This window comes from Octopus bimaculoides, chromosome Z, assembly GCF_046866305.1.
Source record: "Octopus bimaculoides isolate indiv1 chromosome Z, ASM4686630v1, whole genome shotgun sequence".
Taxonomy (NCBI): domain Eukaryota; kingdom Metazoa; phylum Mollusca; class Cephalopoda; order Octopoda; family Octopodidae; genus Octopus; species Octopus bimaculoides.
In genome coordinates, this window is record NC_142944.1 from 37,295,337 (window position 1) to 37,316,816 (window position 21,480).

The window sequence follows — 21,480 nt, forward strand, 5'->3', positions numbered from 1 at the left end:
ATATATATATATATATATAGATATGGAGGGAGATATATATATATAGATATGGAGGGAGATATATATATATAGATATGGAGGGAGATATATATATATATAGATATGGAGGGAGATATATATATATATAGATATGGAGGGAGATATATATATAGATATGGAGGGAGATATATATATATAGATATGGAGGGAGATATATATATATAGATATGGAGGGAGATATATATATATAGATATGGAGGGAGATATATATATATATAGATATGGAGGGAGATATATATATATATATATATAGATATGGAGGGATATATATATATAGATATGGAGGGAGATATATATATATATAGATATGGAGGGAGATATATATATATATAGATATGGAGGGAGATATATATATATATATGTAGATATGTCTGGAGATAGAGGGAGATATATATATAGATATATATAGATATGTCTGGAGATGAATGGATATATATATATATATATATATATATATATATAGGGAGAGAGATATGTCGGGAGATGGATGCATATATAGAGATATGTCGGGAGATGGATGCATATATAGAGATATGTCGGGAGATGGATGGGCATATATATCCTGTGTGTAGAGAGAGATGTATGCTTTGTGTGTGTAGATGTATACTGTGCAGGTGTGTGTGTGTGTATATATATATATATATATATATATACACTGGGTGTTATATAAATATTGAGGATGGTTGTCATTTCCACCCTTGAAACTAAATGATCTGAGATCAGACTTCACTACTTTATCCCGAGTTTTCTTATTTTCCTTTTCACCAAGGACCATTTGCATTTAGTGATCAGCACATTTTTTGCAGATGTCCTCGTCCAGATGCATCACATGACCTATTCTTATCTCAACACATTTGTGCTTTAGCTTCATTTCTTTCTAGTGTTTGTATGGGCTTTGCAATCACAGCTTATGTTTGACTACAATGTAAGCATTTTAGTTTGTACACAAGCATCATACAATCTACCTCTCACCTTGAGAGAGGCTTTTTATTAGTAACAAAGGTAAACGTTGCCTGAACTTATCCAGCTGCTTTGTATTCTAGCTACTAGATTTTCAGAGCTCTTCCTTCACTGCTAATTAGTTCACCTAGGTAAAATGTCCACTAAGGATCTCCCTGAGTATTCAAGAAAACATTTCCAGTGTTCTTAGTACTTATTGTTTCTGCATACCTGCCACAGTGAACTCTTTCATAATCGTAAGTGATTACACACACATGCACACGATCTTCTGACTAGTTTGTCATTGGACTGTGGTTTTGCTGGGGCACCACCTTGAAGGACTTTGTCAAGAAAATTGACTCCAGCTATGTTATTTAAGTCTGTCAGTCTCTATTGCTGAACTACTTTAGGATAAATAATTCTTCACTTGAAAACAATAGGTTGGGCATCTGGCTGTAGAAAATTTTACTCTATAAATGTTATCTGACCCATGTGTGCATGAAAACACAAATACACACGGGTAAGCATATTAATGGCAGGCATGGTTGCTTGTTTAGAAAGTTCACTTCCTAATCACATGGTTTCAATTTCAGTCCCACTACCATGTATGACTTTTGTATTAGTGGAGCTCTGTTTTGTATAAACATGTGGCAGCATTGTTGTGTAGACATGAATGATTGTAGATAACTTGAATGACAATGTTAGCATCAGGAAGGGTAAAGGTAATCAACCCACAAATATGATGTCGGTATTCTTACCTAACAGGTAAGATGAGGTAGACCACCTGAAAGAAACTTCACTGCGAGTGGGCTTGAGGATCAGCCAGGAAAAGACAAAAGTGCTGCGTATCAACAACAAACAGGAAGAGCCAATCACAATCGAGGGGGCACCTGTGGAGGATGTTAGTGAGTTTTTCTATCTTGGCAGCAAGATCAGCAGATCAGGTGGATCAGACGAGGACATTACTGCAAGAAGGCTTGGCAAGCCTTAGCTATTCTTTGGCCGGTATGGAAGTCCACTTGCCATCTCAATTCAAACTAAACTCTGCTTATTTAGTTCAAACGTAAAATCTGTGTTTTTTGTATGGCTCTGAAACATGAAGAGCCACCTGCAGCAACTACAAGAAGATCCAGACCTTCATCAACAAATGTCTCCAGCAGATCGGCCAGTTAAAATAGTTCGACAGTGCCAAACACCGACCTGTGGGAAAGGGCCAACCAGGAGCCCATACATGTTCAGATTAGACGAAGGAAATGGAGATGGATCGGGGACACACTGCAGAAAGAACCCTCAAATGTGACACGACTGCAGAGAGAACCCTCAAATGTGACAAGGAAAAAGGAAGTGAGGACGCCTGAAGCAGACATGGAAGCAGAGCATTTTGGACGAGCTCAGGACCACCGGCCTGACATGGGAAACAGCCAAGAAACATGCCAACGACCGCAAAAAGTGGAAAATAACTGTTGAGGCCCTGTGCTCCACAAGGGGCAAAAAGAATTAAGAAGAATTCTTACCTAACCCATGCCAAGATGGAAAAAGTGCTTGTAAAACGTTTGATGTGTGGCATTGAATTCTAAATATGGAGCTCCTCTTATTTTAATCTCTCTCTCTCTTTTCATTAGACAATTCTTCATTCACATGAATATTTATCTCTCAGAGCTAGCCATTGAAAAAGAAATTTGATTAGCTTATTACTGTGGTAATAAAACCAAGTCTAGTAATATTTTAGGTGACACTTGTTCCTTCAACTTCAAGTACGTTATTTGTAAGACTTGAAAAGTCATTGATTGCATATTGTTGAAGCTATTAGGTGTCTCCAAGATAGTATTTTCAAATTACTTACAAAATTGTTCTCTGATTGCAAACATAGATTGCATCCATCTGTAAGAATTGATACATTGTGGAGGGGACTCCTCTCTCTCATACTATCCACAACTTTTAATGCCAGAAAAAGGCATTTATAAAACTGCTGAAGAAATGGGATATAAAACTGAGGTGCAAGCTGCATTGTAAGCTCCCCTTGTAGGAGTGTAAATCTAAATAGTTACTACAGCCTAAAAAGCTCCTTAGGCTAGTCACACACCTATTGAATGATAATATTTTCAGTTTACACTAAATACATGCAAAGACAAAGCTTGTTTTCTCTGCTCTGAGACTTCACTTGGGAAAGCTTACCTAAATGATAATTTTTGTGTATTTAAATCCTTTTAATACCTACCTTGTGTCCTAAAACAGCCTCTGTTTGATTGTTTTTAATTAAATACATGAGATCTAAATATTGGATAAAATACAGTGGGATTGAATTTGGAGTCACATAGTTGCAAAACAATCTTCACATAACTATATTTTCTATAAAGTTTTCAGTGTAATGTTAATGCTTCTTTTCTTCAATTAAATACAGACTTATATAAAAGTTTACTGCAGTTTTGTACTATTATGTAAAATGTTGAATGTACAAAAATAATCAATTCTAAATCATGGCTATATGCTCTAATGAAATAAAAATAAAAATCATTTTTAAAGTTTACTGAGCTCTGAAATGAACTTCATTTTATATTAAAACTTAACACCGAATGCTCATCATACTTTCTCTATAATATTGAAAGTAGGTACAATCATTGATGGTATCTGCCAGGCTTGCAGACAGAGAGCACTCTGAAGTGACTAAGTTCAACCTTTGACATGTATTCTGTATTACAGATTTAGCATATAAAATCTGGTGCCCTTTGTCTTCCCAGTGAGAATTCCACACAATGTCCTCACAAATGAATTTTTATTCTTGTGACACTGTTCATTTCCAGTTAATGTTGGTCAATTACATATTGTGCATGCACATATCCTTGCATCTCAAGTATGTGTGACTTTTGCCTCTTCCAGATGCTAGTTCACTAATTGTTATAGAATACAATCATCATCTCTAACATACATAAGCTATCAAAGTTGCTATTGACATGGGAAATATTTTCATACTTGACAAATTTTAACCTTATTAATAATAAATCCACAAACATTAGGGAGTTAATTCTATTTACCCTATGATATTTGAGAATTATCAAAGCAAGTTTTAAAAAATAAATGTGGAAATTTATTATAGTACAATATGATATAATGCTTTCATATTTGTAGACAAAAAATTCCTCTTTTGCAAGGATTTTTTTTTTCTTCGGTATTGATGATGTTGCTTGGTATTGCATCAGATCTGTATATTCTGCAGGTGTAAGTTTGGGGTTCATTAGTTGAATTATCGAATTGATTTGGTTTTTATTGAATCTAAAATCAATGTAATTTGTGGTGCAACATGGGTCTTTTGTTGAATTTCAGTTCTTTAAGGCTTTTGTAAGCATTGCAGATGGTGAAAGCTACTGACTTAGCTTTCCAAGTCAACTCTGTCAACTGCAGATAATTTGAAAATATTTGAGTGAGGTTAGTCCTGATCTCAGGATTTTGCACAGCTTCTTTTGCTCTCTGCATTAAAATACCTTCATTCTGAAAACTACAAGGTTTTTGGCATAGTAATTTCAGGCATCCAGCTACCTTACTCCACCTTGGCTAAGGTAGAGTACCCGATTGTCTTAAATTGCTCTTGACAGTTTTTTTTACAATAGCAGCCTTGACGGTGACAATCAGACAATCGACTGCAGGACAGAAAGCCATTATCTTTAGAGCACAATTGTGCAGCAGGTGGGAGAAGCAGGTTACATGGAAGAGCTTAGGGTAGATAACTTGTAATGCTTCCCCAGAAGCTGCCATATACTGAGCAGCATCAGACAATAATAGAAAATTTTCTTTTGTAACCACCATACTACTTAGTGAATCCTCAATGAGCCAAGCGATGACTGTGGCAGTTAGAGCTGATTTGGATGGCAAACATTCTATTAGGAACATTTTCTGAGGACTTTTAACTGAGCCAATAATTTACATTAACAGTTTTCTTCAATGGTCTCACTTTCATCAATTGAAAATACATTTTGATCAGTCAGGCAGCTCTTGCGTTTTTCAACCGTATTTGCATTAAGTATATAAAATATCATTGGCATGTAGATTGAGGTGGCAGTGGCATATTGATAGAACTAAAGGGACTTCTCGAACTTGGATTAGTGATCAGCAACACAACAGTGAAAAAAATGATTCAATTCAATCAGCCTCAGATAAAAATTTACATAAAATAGTTAACAAATGTAAGCAATGCATAAAAACATCAAATATGGAGTAACAGCTAGCATACTGTTGTAATGAACAGCAAGGGAAAGTACTTTCAATGATAGTTAAAATTTCTAAATAACAGGTGCAAAGAATTAAAAGTAAGTAGATACAATTGGATGGTAATAAATAATTCTATTTTTAAAGAGGCCTGTTTCATGAATCAGAAAAGAAATGCAATTATTCAGCATTAAGCAGTTGGTATCAATCACCAATAAATATTTGTAAAAGTACCTTGAAATCAGGAAAACTGTACAGCTAGATATGCTAGACTTCTGTGTTCAAATGACGAGATGTGTGGTGTCAATTTTCAACACTGAAAGGTAGGACAAGCCATAAGGAATGTTAAAAATAGTTCTGAAGAGGTAGTCTAGTACAACAGCTCTACTAAAAATTAGCAGTATCTAATAAAATTAAAATATTTTCTGTGAAATTTTTTTAAACTTTATTAATTTCAAAAAGTGATTAATTATAAAAATTGATCATAGAAAATTTTTTTGGGTTATCTTTGGATTTAACCTTAGAACATTTGTTTTCATGAATTTTAACTTTTTGGCAAAAGAATGCCTTAGCTAATCAGCTAGATATACAGCAAAATGAAAATGTGCATTTGATTGAATTTATGTGTATAAAAGATGGATTCCCATAAAGTTAGGAAAGAAAAGTTTATATTTCAGGAAAACTAAAACAATTTTGGACTAACCCTTTTGATACCAACCTGCCTGAAACTGTCCCTAGTTCTGTGATACAAACTTCCAGTTTTGAATTGGTTAAATTTAAAATCTACCATTAAAATTTCATATTGATTTCTATTCCAAGCACTTGTTTAATAGTAACAATTATTTTACTATATTCTACATTTTCTGAAATTACTTGAATCAAAGGCAGTGTATATCAAGAAATATGGTAACAAAAGGCTTAACTAATTGCATAGTACTAAATTTTATCAAATAAGTTTTCATATTTTAATTAATTTGTTTTTAGAGACTCAGGCATGAATTTCATTTACTTTTCATAGGTTTATCAGAAGCTGAATCAACACTCGCTCCCCAATGATATGAGTAAACAAGGATTTGCGCAGCAGGCTCGAGTGGCTGCTGCTCCCGGCGTCAGTTCACAACAAAATATGTTTCAGCCTCAACAAAATGTAAGATCTCAAACAAGCGTAAGTAACTGCAACTTAGCTTCCCAACAACCAGGTGACTTTTGTTATCCTAATTCTAACTAAGAGTTTTTAACTTCCAAACTGAATATAAACTGGTTTCAGAAAACTGTTTTATTGGCACATGTGGTCTTTCAAACAGCATATATAATTTTTATATAAATCTAGTGCTGAATTTTTGTATAAGATTTGTGCAAATTCACTGAAATGTAAAATTATATTTATTATAACAATTGTAGGGTAGTGTCTCAGAAGAATTGTACAGGTTATTGAAATTTTAGTTGAATTTGAATGCTTATAAAACGGGTGCACCACATAGTATGAAATGAAGTAGTTCACTAATTGATCAGATTTTCTTACTCTACAGATGAATTAAAATTATTTGAAAAGACATAAATTTTGTTTTTTAATAAAATTGAAGTATGTATACAAAATTTTAGTTTAACCCTTTCGTTACTATATTTCTGACCAAAATACACCCCTGATGAGTTTCAATTAAATTCTAAAATAATCATGAATTTAAACTAGTCTTATTAAACACCTGTAACTTTTTTATTTATCAACATATTAATGTGATATTTGAAACATAATTGAAGAAAGGGTTCTTAATCAATTCTATTGCATAATTTTTGTCTCAAAGTGACTCTAATTACAGGTAAATCCAGGTAAACTGAGCAAAATGTAAAAATATTTAAATTTTGTTTAAACATTACCATAGAAAATGTGTCATCAGTTAATATTTAATAGGGTATGCAACAAAATTTTGATATAGAAGAATTGTGCACATCACTAGATTATCAATTGAATTTAATGCACAGAAGAACAGGTGTACCATAAAGGTAAATAAACTGAAATACTGGAATTTGTTTTTGAAGAAAACTAGAAAATTGAATACAACTAAATGAAATATACTCATACACACACATACATAAATACACAGGAACATATATAATAAAGATTTACAATAGAAATTAAATCAAAACTTGTCACTCACCTTACAGGTAAATTAAAATAAAAAGTAAAACTAAGTAAATTTGAAAAATATTTATACAATCTAATTATACATATATTCACACAATATTTCTATCATGGAAAGTTGTAAAACATCCCACTCTACATACTGCAACCTTGCAGAATGCACATTGGAAAGACGTTTCAACTGGCTGTCCACTGGGAGTTTTTCTTTGTTGATGTAGACATTCATGGCACTGCCTTTTGCGACCCGATTTTTTTCTAATCTATGCAGATCAGCTGAACTCGGAGGGATATCTCTCTGGCAGGCTTTGCTTTTCCTTCCTGCAGTTATTTTTTTGGAGGAATAACCTGCTCGGAACTGCTGATGGTCACACCGCTTGCGAACCCCTCCTGATTTGGTATATAATATGAATGCATTTACAATGCTCATGTTTACTATATACCAAACCAGGTATCACCACCATTTATTACCCGGTCTACCAACCGGATAATAACTCATCATCTGGTTCAGCCGATCTACACCACCCATGTACCTGTTATAATCAAGGTTCACAAACGGGGTGCCATTTTCATCTACACATGGTTGTGCACCGGTAGATAGAAAATTTATCTGCCTCTTATCTCTGTATGCGGTTGCTAGCAGATTTCCTTTCTGCTGTTGGATTATTTCACCTCTTTTTTAAAATTTTGCTTTTCTTTATATCCAACAGCAGTCCTTTTCTACTAGCAATTACTGTAGCATGTATACGTTTCCACAGCTTCTAAATCCATCGCAAGTTTGACCGAACTAAAAAATTGGTCAAAAAATAATATACAGCCCTGGTTATGGTATGGACGTGATAATATCCAGACCACATCGTATCGTAGGCCATGCTGACTATCATTATTGTCTCTTTTCCGTGTATAAAAGCTAAATCCACAGCAGTACCCAGTATTTGCCTCACAAATTTTCCAAACTTTGATCCCCCATTTTGTGGCCTTTCCTGGCATATACTGTCGGAAGCGTACTCTTCCTTTATACCCCACCATGCCCTCATCGACGGATAAGTATCTCGCAGGCTTGTAAAATGTTTTATATGCATTTTGAACGCAGTCGATGAGGAGTCTTATTTTAGATAAGGGATCAAAGCTTGGTTCTCCACGTACTGGGGTACTGCTAGTGTCTCTCACATGTAAATATTGATTCAGCTTCACGAATCGTATTCGCGTCATAATACTGGAAACATATTAATCACCAAAAGCTTCCTGATTGCTCCAGTAATTTGTTATTCTGGGTAACTATCTAATACCCATAATAATATTTATGGCAAAAAAATGCCCGTATTTCATCTACGGTTGTGGGAAACCAAAAGCTATCTTTTTTTCCGGCTTGTTTACATTCTGCGTAACGGTTTGTTTCTGCAGTAATCATTTCAAACAAGCATGCTGGAAAAAATAAGAAAAAGAAGTCTAAAGGTTTCACTTCCTGAGAAAGACTATGGGTAGACCCTGTCTCCTCAGAAAAATTGTTAATAAAAATATTAAAAAAATTTTTTACTCCATTCTGGTGTAAAATCATCATCACTGTCAATGTCGCCGCTTTCGGTTTCGGATAAAGAAATATCCAATTCATTATCGTTCACCATGTGCTTTTGTAGCTCATTCATTCTATTCTGTTGAAAAACCTTCAAATTCGGAATCACTGTTTGATAGCATGAAACTTCTCTTCATCTTCAAAGTTGAAAAAAATTAACGCCGCAAAAAATGTGGAAAAAAATCTTCCAAAGTTCACTGAGTTCAAATATCATGCCAAACAATGTCAGATACAATAACTCAACTGTTTGCAAAGTAAAATCACATGTTTTAACGAATGTACTAACGAGATTTGGGTTTAAATTTACATTTAAATAACAATGGGTACTCTCGGCTGGGTTGGTCTTATGAACCAAAACATTTTTGGGCCAGCTACGGCTGGGTTGGTCTTATGAACCAAAACATTTTTGGGCCAGCTACGGCCGGGTTAGTTATGAAAGTGTTACATTTTTCATGAAAGTTATAAAATCATCCCACTCTGCATAATGTTATGTCACAAAATACATATTGGAAAGTCATTTAAATGACCATCCACTGTAAAGTTTTCTTCTGGTTTTGGCATTCTTATTGCAGTTGTGATGATTATTTTTGGGATAAGCTGAATTGAAAAGGTTACTGCTTTGCAAATTGGCATTTTCCTTTTATGCCACTGCAGTTATTAAAAAGAGCCTGCTCTCTGTTGCATTGAAATGGAATTGCAGCTGGTCACATTGCATTTTAACCATTGAAATTCAGTAAATAGTTCAGAACTCACACTATATTCTTAACATTTTTACCCTTTCAACTAACTGCGTGTCAGTCTATCATATTTGTCTGAACTACACTACCCATAGAACTATTGTAAGCAAAGGTTTACACAAATTGTGTGTTATCATTCACATGTAGTTAGTTAGGAAGAAATGGATTTTAAAATTTCCTTGTCTTTGTACAGTTTGCTGATGGAAAGCTGATATAAAATCAAAATAAGTGTTCACTGTAAAATTACTCAGTTGATTTTGACCTGAACACAAGGTGTTTCAGATAATTGGACTTATTACAATTCAATTAGCTTGAGAGCATTTTCTTGTTTGGAAAAAGTATATCTATCTTACAACTCTCTTTCTCATATATAGATTGAATTGTTTCTGGATTATCTTTGTTTCAGGTTATTGCTGTTTATCAAAATAAATACCATTTCAATGTTTTTTTCTTTCTTTTTACAGTTTTTATAGCCCATTTATTACTGCCTTGCAGACAATATTTGTTTATTCTGAAAATTGCATTTTGTTCGTTTACAATTATTCCATTCATGGTGTTTTGGTTTTTGTGAAATGCTCTCAGTTATAGGCATTTTTACTTGGTATGCAAATATTAATTGTAGTCACTTTCCCTTCATATTTATTTCCTATTGACTGATGGTACTGTCGTCAGCAAGAGTTGTCACTTTTGAAAGCAGTTTTAAAATAGTTAAAGATTGCTTTTTTTTTGTTTTCTGCAGATTTCTAATGTCTATCTGTTCCCCCCCCCTCTTTCTGATGTGTATATATATATATATGCATGCACATAATATACAGGTATGAATAACATGAAGAGGCAATTGAAAATAGTATAAACCACACATTGAAGCACATTATTCTGGACACTTAACATTTGTAGCAGTCTGTTGCTCATAGAAATTTTTTAGTTGAACTGGCTCCAGTACATATTTTTAAACCTAATACTTATTCTAATGGTCTCTTTGCTGAACTGCTTATTTGTCTGATGGGGTGGGTTGGGGGGAACGCACGTGCACACACGTATATACATATTCAAAACATGCTTTGGTTGGCCCAGGGCTATATGAGAAGACATATCCAACGTTCTGCACAATGAGACTGAACCTAGGACTACATGGTTGAGAAGCAAGCTTCTTACCATGCAACAGGTGTTGGCAAACCAGGGTAAATTACCCCAAGTAGGGTGAAAATGAAATTCTTGTGGGTAGGCAACACTGCATCTGTCCAATGTAATGGGTATGTGTAGATGTCATGCCATTTTGAACTACATGCAATTTGGTTGCTAAAGCATTGTCAAGTGACTAAATAGGGTATTATTTGTCAGTTGTCTATTACCTACCTTGACCCTACTTTTTGACATGTTTTTGCTTTAAGTGGATTTAAGTGCTTATTCAATTCCACCCTTTAACAAAATTGATTGGACCCCAAAGACTATCCAAATTACTATGGCATCAAAATGCCCCAATTTTGATGTAATTGTAACAAAAATTAAATGTTTCTCCAAAACCTGAAGTCTAGAAAAATCCTTTTATTTCATAATGAGGATATTAATTTATTTTATTGCTTTTTATATTTATAATTGTATTTTCTATATAAATAGATTCAGTAAACCTTTTGACTTCAAAGAATCTAAGATTTTCTTTTCAAATCAATGAGGTAACATCTGTGTAAATAAATATATTTTGGGAAAGATTGGTTAAAAAGTTCTCTGACCCCTGCCATACAGCCATGCTTTTGCCTGTTTACATAGGGTCTTCAGCAGAACTGCAAAGAGTATTGTTTTCTCTTAGCACAGAAACTGGTGATGTAAAGAAATACACTTCACTGCATAACATTCTTTTGTAAGAGTTATCAAATTGCCAAAGTCATCATTGGATATAACTAAGAATTAACTTATGGAAATGAGCTGTTACAATAATTAAAAGGGTAGTCTTTTATTGATCCCTCTTGCTTAATCAGTAATGGCAAACTGAGGTGAAGGTAAAAGTTGTTGATTGCAGACAAACATCTCTTCTAATATGCTGGAAAATTCAAATTGTGTGCTCAAAATGTAACATCTTTAGTTGTTACAAAATCAACTAGGAATAGTTAATTAAAACATATGAAAAGACTTTGCAAGTTATGCTGATGCATGACCTGCTATATATTAATCTGCTTCACAAGAAAAAAAAAGGTTATCTTGTTGAAAATGAGAACTTTTTGGTATGGTGATTGCTTTGAGTATTTCAAGAAATATTACAATCATAGCATACAGATAAGTCTATCAGCATCAACAAAGAAGTCATAGATGCTTTTCAAGTTAACTGTTTAAATATTGACAAAGGAGGTTACACATTGTAGCAAATTTTGAATGCAGAAGTGATAGGTTATGTTTTGGAAATGAATGCTAAACTAGGCTTATATTTTCTGAAGAATAAAAAGCTGCACCTAACGTCAAGGCTGCTAGAAATTACATGACTCTTCAGTCATGATTGCATCAAGTTCTGAAGCACAAGTCAACTAGCTGTTTTATTTCAGAGGTACCAGTTATTATATGTCAATAAAATAAAAATGGGTAGATTAATCTGTCCCAAAAATGGGTTACTTCATGTGAAATGTTTTAATTAAAAAACTGTAATTACTTTTCTCATGTAATACCTTTTACATTAGTTTTTATAAATTTGAGGGATATTTGAAATGATCTGTGGGTTTTATTCTCCCCCCCCCCCCCCCCAATAGTTTCATCTTATTGCATTCGGTGATTTAGTTTTTAGTGTTCTTCTAAAGTAATACCTGGGGTATAGGTGTTTGACTTGATAAAGGTTTTGGTTTGAATTGTCAGTAGATGCACATTTTGAATTGCTCTGTTTGGTTCAGTTCTACTGTGAGATACCTTGGACAGTTGTCTTCTACTGAAAGCTGGGGTGAATTTTATAGATGGCTACTATATGAAGTTGTGTGTGAAAATGCTTATGAAATCTTACTGTACCTTGTCAACAAATTGTTTGCGAGTTCAACACATTCAAAGATGTGAGATAAGTTAATTGAAAAACTGATGGGTCTCCATTTTGTAAAACAATGGCTCAATACTAATTGTTTAACATGGACAAATGAACGTAAGTGAAAGGGAGTGTGTATCATTATAAATGAATGTACATGTGTATATATGAAGCTTGTGTGTGTATATTATATTATATATATATATATATATATATATATATATATATACATATATATATATAGGTGCAGGTGGGGCTGCGTGGTAAGAACTTTCCTTACTACCTGGTTCCAGGTTCAGTGCCACTACACGGCACCTAGGCCAAGTTATTCTACTATAGCCTTGAGAGTGGAACAACTAGTGTTGGTGTGTTTACACCCCCTGTAACTTAATGGTTTAGCAAAAGACACTGATAGATGTGCCAGGCTTAAGAAAAAAATTGAATACTGGAGTTGATTTATTTGACTAAAAATTCTTCAAGGCACTCTCAGCATGGCTGCAATCTAATGACTGAAACAAGTAAAAGATAAAAGATAGTAAGCGGCCTTCTTTTAGGCATGCTATATTGAATATGATTACCTTGTTGTCTTCATCTCCCAAGGTATTTTCATTTACATATAGGTTCCCTGCACCCCTTCCCTCCTGGATGAGGATAGTAAAATTGTTGATACCAGAATCATTTCTATGCCTTCATAGTGCTATCTTCACAATGAAGTGATGTTGGAACGTATCGCTTCCTCTGTGTAGCAGTCAGAGCCATAACATTGTAATGTGCTATGAGTATTGCTTCTGTCTCTTCTGTTGATGTTCAAATATTTGTACATTGCTATTTCATGACTACAAGACAGATGGAAATGTATTTCGCTGAATTAGTTCTTCAGTTTGGTATGTGATATATTATTATAAACACCAAATTTTTAATGGCTGTTTATTCCCACTTGTTTGGGAGTTGTCAAATCTTTTTCTTTTCGTTTCTAATTAATCTCATTAGGCTTAATTTTATCTTTACATTAGTTCTTCAGATAATTATTGTGTTACATATAATTGTTCTTGTGAGATGTACATTGTTTCTTTGTAGATCTCTTGCAAAAGCTTTTATAGCGATGTTGATTTGAAAGTAATGCATTGGTTTTGTCTTTTTTATTGTAACTTTTACATTTACCTGATTGGCAGTTCTGTTTTGGCAAATATTGAAATGTTCTACAAGAGTGAAATGTAGCACCTTGATTTTAAACAGCTTTTTGACAACACAGAGTAGTTGTCAACAATTGCGCATAAAATCTGTAAATTACAGAGCTCTTAATAAGGCAGATATGATCAAGAGAAATTTAAAGCTGATTTGCAGATTGCTTATATAAATTCCTATACATAGCTGAGTTTAAATCCTGTACATATCAAATTGACTTTATCTTTTAGTGTTATAAGACAAGTATCAAGCATGTATGGTTTCTTTTAAATTTACTACCCTTCATCAGAAATTGTATGCTTGTATCAAACTTACAAATCAATAATTTTATTTAGAAATAATACATTTCTAAATCTCTCAGAGAGATCTATGCAGTAGTGATACGATGTAGTTGTATTCTGTCAGCTTAATGTGACAGTCCTCTGAAGGGAATAATACTACTGTTGGTTAGACCTAGGAAGCTGCACTGCTTCTTGTCGGCCTTGACACATTTCCTGTTTCTCCCCCTTGTAAACATAAGCTTCCTAGGTCTAACCAACAATAGTATTATTCCCTTCAGGGGACTGTCACATTAAATTGACAGCATACAACTACTTCATCGTATCATTACTGCATAAATCTCTTTCAGAGATTTAGAAATGTATTCCACTAGAATTATGTTTACAAGAGCTTGAGAGGCATCTTCAACTAGCAGGTCATGCTACTCCAGACTGATGACGAGCAAAGACTCAGTAACATGTCTCTGGATGCAGGCTTAGCTGGGTGGAGGTACTTGTCTCCCCTTGTAAACACAAGGACACGGGAAATGTGTCAAGGCCGACAGGAAGCGGTGCAGCTTCCTAGGTCTAATCAACAGTAGTACTATTCCCTTCAGGGGACTGTCACATTAAGTTGACAGCATACAAATACTTAATAATTTTGTTATTTGCCTTTTTTAATGTTAATTTGATGTAAACATAGCTCAAATTTACTTTAAAGAAAGTTATCTGCTTTCTTTACCCTTTGTTACTATATTGCTAACTGAATTACGCTCCACAATTTTATTCTAAAACAATCATGAATTTAGATTGGTTGCATAAAACGCTTCTTTTTCATTTATCAACTTACCAATGTAGCTTTTTGAATACCATTTGTAAAGGGTGGTATTCTATAATTTATCTGTATTCTTACAGCGAAAAATTTTGTAAAAAGAAAATATCATGCATAAACTGGAATTTTTATCTCCATTTTTTTTCTTTTGTGGGATTTAATTGTGAAAATTAAGAAGTAGAAGTGTGTAGTCTTTTCTCTAAAAATGCATATCACAGATGTTTCAGAAATGTGGAATACTATAACATTAAAGATATATTGTGCAACATACTTAGCTTACATTTAGATAAGTCCCCTTTGCTAAGCAATAAAAATGTTTTGTTTGTTACATCAAAGATTAACCTTTGATCCAAGAGCTATTATTGGTAAGACAACTAGAAACAGATATAAAAGATGAATCAATATTTTGTATTTGATGGGACACCATTGATAGTAGGGTGTCATTGTGGCTTCATCAGCTTACTGAAAAAGTTATACCTAACATGTTTACAATACTCTATAATCCATGGGCAACATCTGGTTGCAAATAAATTGGTTGGTAGACATAAATCAGTGAGCACTGTTCTCACAGCAGTAAATAAAATCAAGGTTCATGCATACAATTTCCCACATGGTATGAGCAGTTTGGTAATAACAAAATTGTTTTTTGAGGGTCTACAGGTAGGTTCAGAACAAAAGGGTTAATCTATATGAAACCAAAGAAGGCAAGAAACATAGTGATATATTTCTACATCCCGGATTGAACTGAATGATAAATCAAGAATTTCCCAATAAACCTTTTGATGACAAAGAATTTTGGTTTTTAGTGAAATTGTTATTCTTTCCCTAATATCTTGAAATGCATAAAAAAAAAAATGTGATGTATTAATTTTTATACTTTATTTTAAATCCTATGTATTATTCTAAAGTTGAAAGCTTAAAATTTATACATCTTGAAATTTTCTAGCGTTTTAAAATATTTAATGACTACCATTTCAGAATTATTTCACGAGCAACCCTCAGAATGTGCCAAATGCAAGAAATTATCCCCAACTTCAGCAAGCAAGAACTTATGTCTACGGATTGCCTCAGACAACTCAATCGTATACATCATCTACTCTAATGAGCCCTACCCAAGTGATGCCTGTAAGTATTTTTTTTCTTTTTGTTTCAATGATCACATCTTTGGAGGGTTTCAGTTAGTTAATCAAATGGGATCAGACCCATTCAAATTATGAGAATGGATTTTTATTGTAATTAACATTTTGTAAATTGTACTTTTTTTATAATTGAAAGTGCTCTAATTAAGACTTAACTTGTTTGTTAAATGTTTGTGGTCTGAAAGGATTATTTAAATTATAAATATCAGAATAATAAGGCTATTTTGATGATTTTGTAACTTGCAATAAAAACTATAGATTGATTTTGAGAGTTAGATTATGCAATAAATTCAAATTTGGGATTATTTGAAGAATATAAAGTTCTTCGTTTATTCTTTGAGATTATCACATATATGTAATAATGAATTAACATTGAAGTAATTAGAAATTAAGAAGTATCTTGAGTTATTTTTTCTTCTGCAATAATTTTGCAGTATGCATCATCTGGTCAAAGAATACCAACACCCCCATTCTCGAACCAGCCTCAGCAACCTTTCCAGATGGCTGCAGCTGCTACAAACCAGCCGTTTTATCCTTCTGCTGCACCAAATACGAGTAAATATTTTTTAAATATTTCTTCTACTCATTTCTCTGGTTTGCTAATTTACATTTTAACACTTTAGCATTTAAACCCCAGCCCAAACTGACAAGATCTAGCTTCACACCTACCCTACAATATCATTCTGAAATTGGATCATATGAAAATCTTGAAGCTACAAGATAATGCAGGCTTAATTCAAAACAATGTAGATAAATGTGCGTTACATTTGACAATCTGTATGCTAAGGATTAAACATTTCCTGAAGCCAATTTGTGTAAATTAAAATATTTTGTGCATCATATTTCCTTATTGATAGTGTATTCATTGATAGTGAATTCACTAAACACGTGTAGCAAATCTAAGTTTGGTTTTCTTGCAAAGACTATAAAAATAACTGAGTTCTTAAATTCCTATTCAAGTACAAATTCCATTTTTTCCCTCCTTGCTATCTGAACTGTTAGAATTGTTTTACTTTTGAGAAAAAAAAAATATCCTGTTCATAATCACTCGTAGTTTTTATGTTCACCATACATTTTCATAGATTTTTCTTTGTCTTCCTTCAAAAATACTTCAACTTCAAACTCACTGTTTGACAACTTGAAACTGGTGTCCAGTTTTCATCCATAGTGAAACATTTCAGAAAATAAAAACGGAGAAACAAGTATCTCCGAAAATTCCCAACACTCAGATCTCCTAAAATAATGTTGGACAGCGTAACTCTATTATTTACACGGTGAAACCTTTTTTTTACAAATGTACTAACAAAATTTGCATTGAAATTCATATTTAAATATGAATAGGTTGTTTCAGCTGGATTCAGGCAGATAGGCGTAGTTCGTCATTTTAATTCTCAGTCAGTTATGGATGGGTTGGTATCAAAAGTTAAATCTAAAGAAAGTTATTTAAAAAGATACTAAATTCACTTGAAAAATTTCTAATCCCTCTTGGACTGGACCAAAATTTGAAATAAAAATCTTGAAGTGTTTAATTTTAATGTATATGTATATACAATTGGTTGATGTGATAGTTCAATTATTATTTAGATGCATTTTTTTTCTTTTCTGTATGAAAAATCCTGGATTTTTTTTACTTTAATGTGTTTACTTATTTTATTTTCAGTGTATTATCCTAATTACCCAATGCCAAGGACCCAACAAAGAAAACGAGGCAGCAGTAAAATAAAAATAGTTGATCCAAATACTGGCAGAGATATTTCTGATGAAATTAGGAAGACTAGGCAGGCACCTGATGGTTCAGGGGTAATTATTTTAGTCACATATTTTGAATTTTGGTAAATGATTTTTTTTTTTAAGGCCAAAATGAAATTTTAAAATTTTGAGAAAATAATTGTGTTGGAAGACAATATTGTAATTTTTGTTTTCTCTTTTTACAAAGCATGTAAATTTCCCTACAACATACTCGAAATGTTTCCCTCTCTGAATTAAAATTTTGTAATTTTATTTCTTAGGGCGGATCAGGTGGTGGCGATATGCGTGCACAGTTTGCAGCACAGGTTGCAGCTACATTAAAAACACAAAATCAAAATGCAGCAACAAATTTCCAGCTTCCGTCTCTTCAGATGCCAGGAGGTCCAGTACCATCTCATCCTCAAGCTACATCTCAGATTGCACAACCACCTCTGGCTGTTCAACGCCCAGTAACACCACAGGAACAGCGAAGGCAAACTAGTAAAAGCCCTCCTGGTGTACAGCTTGAATCTACAAGTGTTATGAATGTAGCAAACTTTTCTGGTAATACACAAAAATTATCCGAGAATTCTTGCATCAAATATATGCCTCAAATGTCTTCTCAGGCTCAAGATCTGGTACCCAATCAGCCACATACTACACCTACGCAGCTCTCACCTCCAGTTTCGCCACCTGCCCAACAGACAGTTAGTCAACCAAAGCATCCACCGCAGATGTTCAAAAATTCCCAGCCAGCTCATTCCTTGCAAATACATCCTCCACCATCACAGCCTACACCGTCGCAGGTCTGTCCTATGCAGCCATCGCAAATGTCTGAACAGCAACCAAGAATTACTCCTCCAATGCCTCAAGCTTCAAAACGAGGGTTGTCACCAGCAACCCAAGTTCCTTCACCTGTATGCCAACCTCAGACTCTGCCACATCAAACCCCTCAGTTCATTGCAAATTCACTGCCTTCTCATGAAGTGATTCAAAATTCCCTGATGGCACCAGTGCCAAGTTTGCAGCAACAGCAATTTAATCCATCACTTAACTTAGAAAACCCAGAAGGAATCGTTAAAACTGAGTCTTATAATGAAGTTATTTATCCAGCAGTTTCAACATCAGAAGCCTTAAAAAAAGATGATTCCCCAGATAGACATCTGGATGATTCTGCCCACTCGCAGCCATTGCTATCAAAACAACCCTTACCCGAAGCTCTACCACCAGATACTAATCAGCAAGAGGTTGTGCACACAGAGGCAGTGAAACCAGTAAATATTGAACCAGATGATGTGGTAAATGAAGCTAAAGAAGAACCCTTGAAAAAAGAACAGCCTCCTGCTTTGAATGAAGAAGAAAAAATAGAAGTTGATACTGAAAAGAATGTTGTCGGTGGTGAAACTGTTTCTGAAACAAAAGTAATTGATGAGAGTGAAAGTGCAAGTGTTCAGCCACCCCCAGAAAACTCTCCAGAAGAAACTAGTAAGTTTTTCTTGCTGTGATTACAGTATTTTGAAGCATACACATCACTTTGCAGCAATATTAAATATTTTTTGTTTAATCCTTTGGTATTTAAACTAGCCGTATCCCACTCAAATAGTCTGTTTTGTTTAAAAAGGCCAAATTCAGCTCCTCACGCCTATCCTACAATGACATTCTGAAGATAATCACATCATTGAAATCTTGAATCCATTGCATAATTAATTCAAAACATTGTGAATAAATAAGCATTGCATTCGACGGATTGATCTGAATAGTTAAAGGCTTAAATAGCATCAGATTTATATAGTAAATGTGAATTAAGATTTTAAATTTATGGCTAAATAGCTGGCTTAACTTGTGCTTTATCAAGGGCTCCTTTTTTTTTTTTTAAATTCACTTTTCTATGGTGTGTTTTGGGGAATGTTTGAGAATTTTTAATCTTCCATGAAATGTGAAAAACATGGATTGGGTTTATATATATTTACTTCACAATCATATTTGTTTCTGTGAAAACTGGATATATCATTTGACATGTTATATTTTATAGGTGATAATTCAATAACTGCAATATTCTACATTTTTAGATCCATAAACATAACTGACAATGTTTTCTTAAGAACTAAAGCAAAACGCTTTTCTAGTACAGAATGTTGATTATTCTCTTGTCCTATTAGATGTGACCTACCTTGTAGGAGTGACAAAAGAAAAAAAGGGTTAAGTCTACCCTGTAAAGTGGTTGATCATGTTCATTTATTCTTTTGCTTCAATCATTTGACTACGGCCATTCTGGAGCACTGTCTTTTAGTTAAAGAAATTGACCCTAAGACTTATTCTATCAGACTCCTTTGCATAACTGCTAAGTTCCATGGGGGCTTTGGACACACAAACATAAATGCACGCATGCACACACACACACAACTGGCTTCTTTCAGTTTCTGCCTACCAAATCCACTCAAGGCTTTAGTCAGCCTAAGGTGTTGCACAGTGAGACAACTCAGAATCATGTGGTTTGGAAACAAGCTTACCACACAGCCATGCCTGTGCCTATGTAGAATATTTTTTCCTACATTTAACAATTGTATTTTTAACTTGTTTGATAAGTAATTTCTTTTTGAATTACAAATTAGCTGTCTTAAATTTATATAAAGTTTCAGAAGCGAAGATTGCATTAACTTCTTTAATACCAACATGTGTGACATTGCTCAAGACTGCAACATTCACATGTCAATTGAAATCTGGATGATTATAGTGCATAATATGAAGGTGAATGTAGCTCTAGAGAGAGACAAATGGATGGATTCGCTCTTCATTACTGCTGATATTCAATGCACTGCTCTGCTCATTACCTTTTACCATTCCTTGTTATCACATATCTTCGTTATTACTTCATAACAGTGGTCTCGTTCCGTGTTGGATCTTCTGAAACACCAGCCTATAGCTATCACATTCGCTCTTCCATTACCATTCTCTTAACATTATTTCATACCTCAATCCTATTACAATGAAACAGTGATAAATTTTATTACAAACGCTTTGATGCAATATTTCCAGGGTCATCAAGAGTTTGTGTCGGTAAGTAGTTCATTGTGAGCCTACGATATAGAGTGCTGAGTCTCATGTAATAGGAGTAGTGCGTCGTGTGTATACTTCCTGCTCCCCACTTCCCGTTTCATTACATTATATATACGATATAAAAGTGCATAAAGCTCTCCTGCTGGTGCCACATTGTATGCTCTGTAATAAAGTGCAAATAAAGTGTAGAGCTCTAGGAAGGCTGTGATTCTGAACAAATAAACAGTTGTATAATCTCATTGTACTAAGTTCAGCACAGACTCATCAATTGATGTTCACATTGCTGAGTCATGTTATACTTATATAGAAATATTTTGTATATCCATCATTTGTAAACAAGGCAACTTGTTTCTGCTTCACATGTATACTTTCCTGTGTTCATCATAAGGTTGATACTTTTGAGTGATATTATGCACTCTTTTAGTGTGAATTTTTAAATAAAACTTCAGTATTCAACAAGATGGAACCACTGCAATATTGTGTGTAAATTTCTATGCAGGAGTGTACAGTTATTTAAAATATATTCCTTAATGAAGATAGATGGAGATTGTGGAGATGTAAGAATAGTGGTTGAATTCAAAGTTCATGAAATCACTCCTATGTGTACAAATCAAAAATAATTTCATTCTCAGAATCACTGTTGTTCTTCAATGTGTTTTGTT

At 33.8% G+C, this 21,480-nt stretch overlaps 1 protein-coding gene across 6 annotated transcripts in view; it reads left to right on the forward strand.

The window, feature by feature from the left end:
- LOC106872837 (eukaryotic translation initiation factor 4 gamma 1) overlaps positions 1-21,480 on the forward strand; it is a 64,271-nt gene that overhangs the window by 13,531 nt on the left and 29,260 nt on the right. For 3 of the 6 annotated variants that reach the window (XM_089365188.1, XM_089365185.1, XM_089365187.1), the window contains exons 2-6: positions 6,197-6,343; positions 15,873-16,019; positions 16,468-16,588; positions 17,694-17,833; positions 18,043-19,246. In XM_089365188.1, coding sequence (XP_089221314.1) covers positions 6,236-6,343; positions 15,873-16,019; positions 16,468-16,588; positions 17,694-17,833; positions 18,043-19,246 — 1,720 coding nt within the window. In that variant the 5' untranslated portion in view covers positions 6,197-6,235. The remainder of the gene's footprint in view (positions 1-6,196; positions 6,344-15,872; positions 16,020-16,467; positions 16,589-17,693; positions 17,834-18,042; positions 19,247-21,480) is intronic. The other 3 variants (XM_089365190.1, XM_089365186.1, XM_089365189.1) reach the window with 1 other exon arrangement.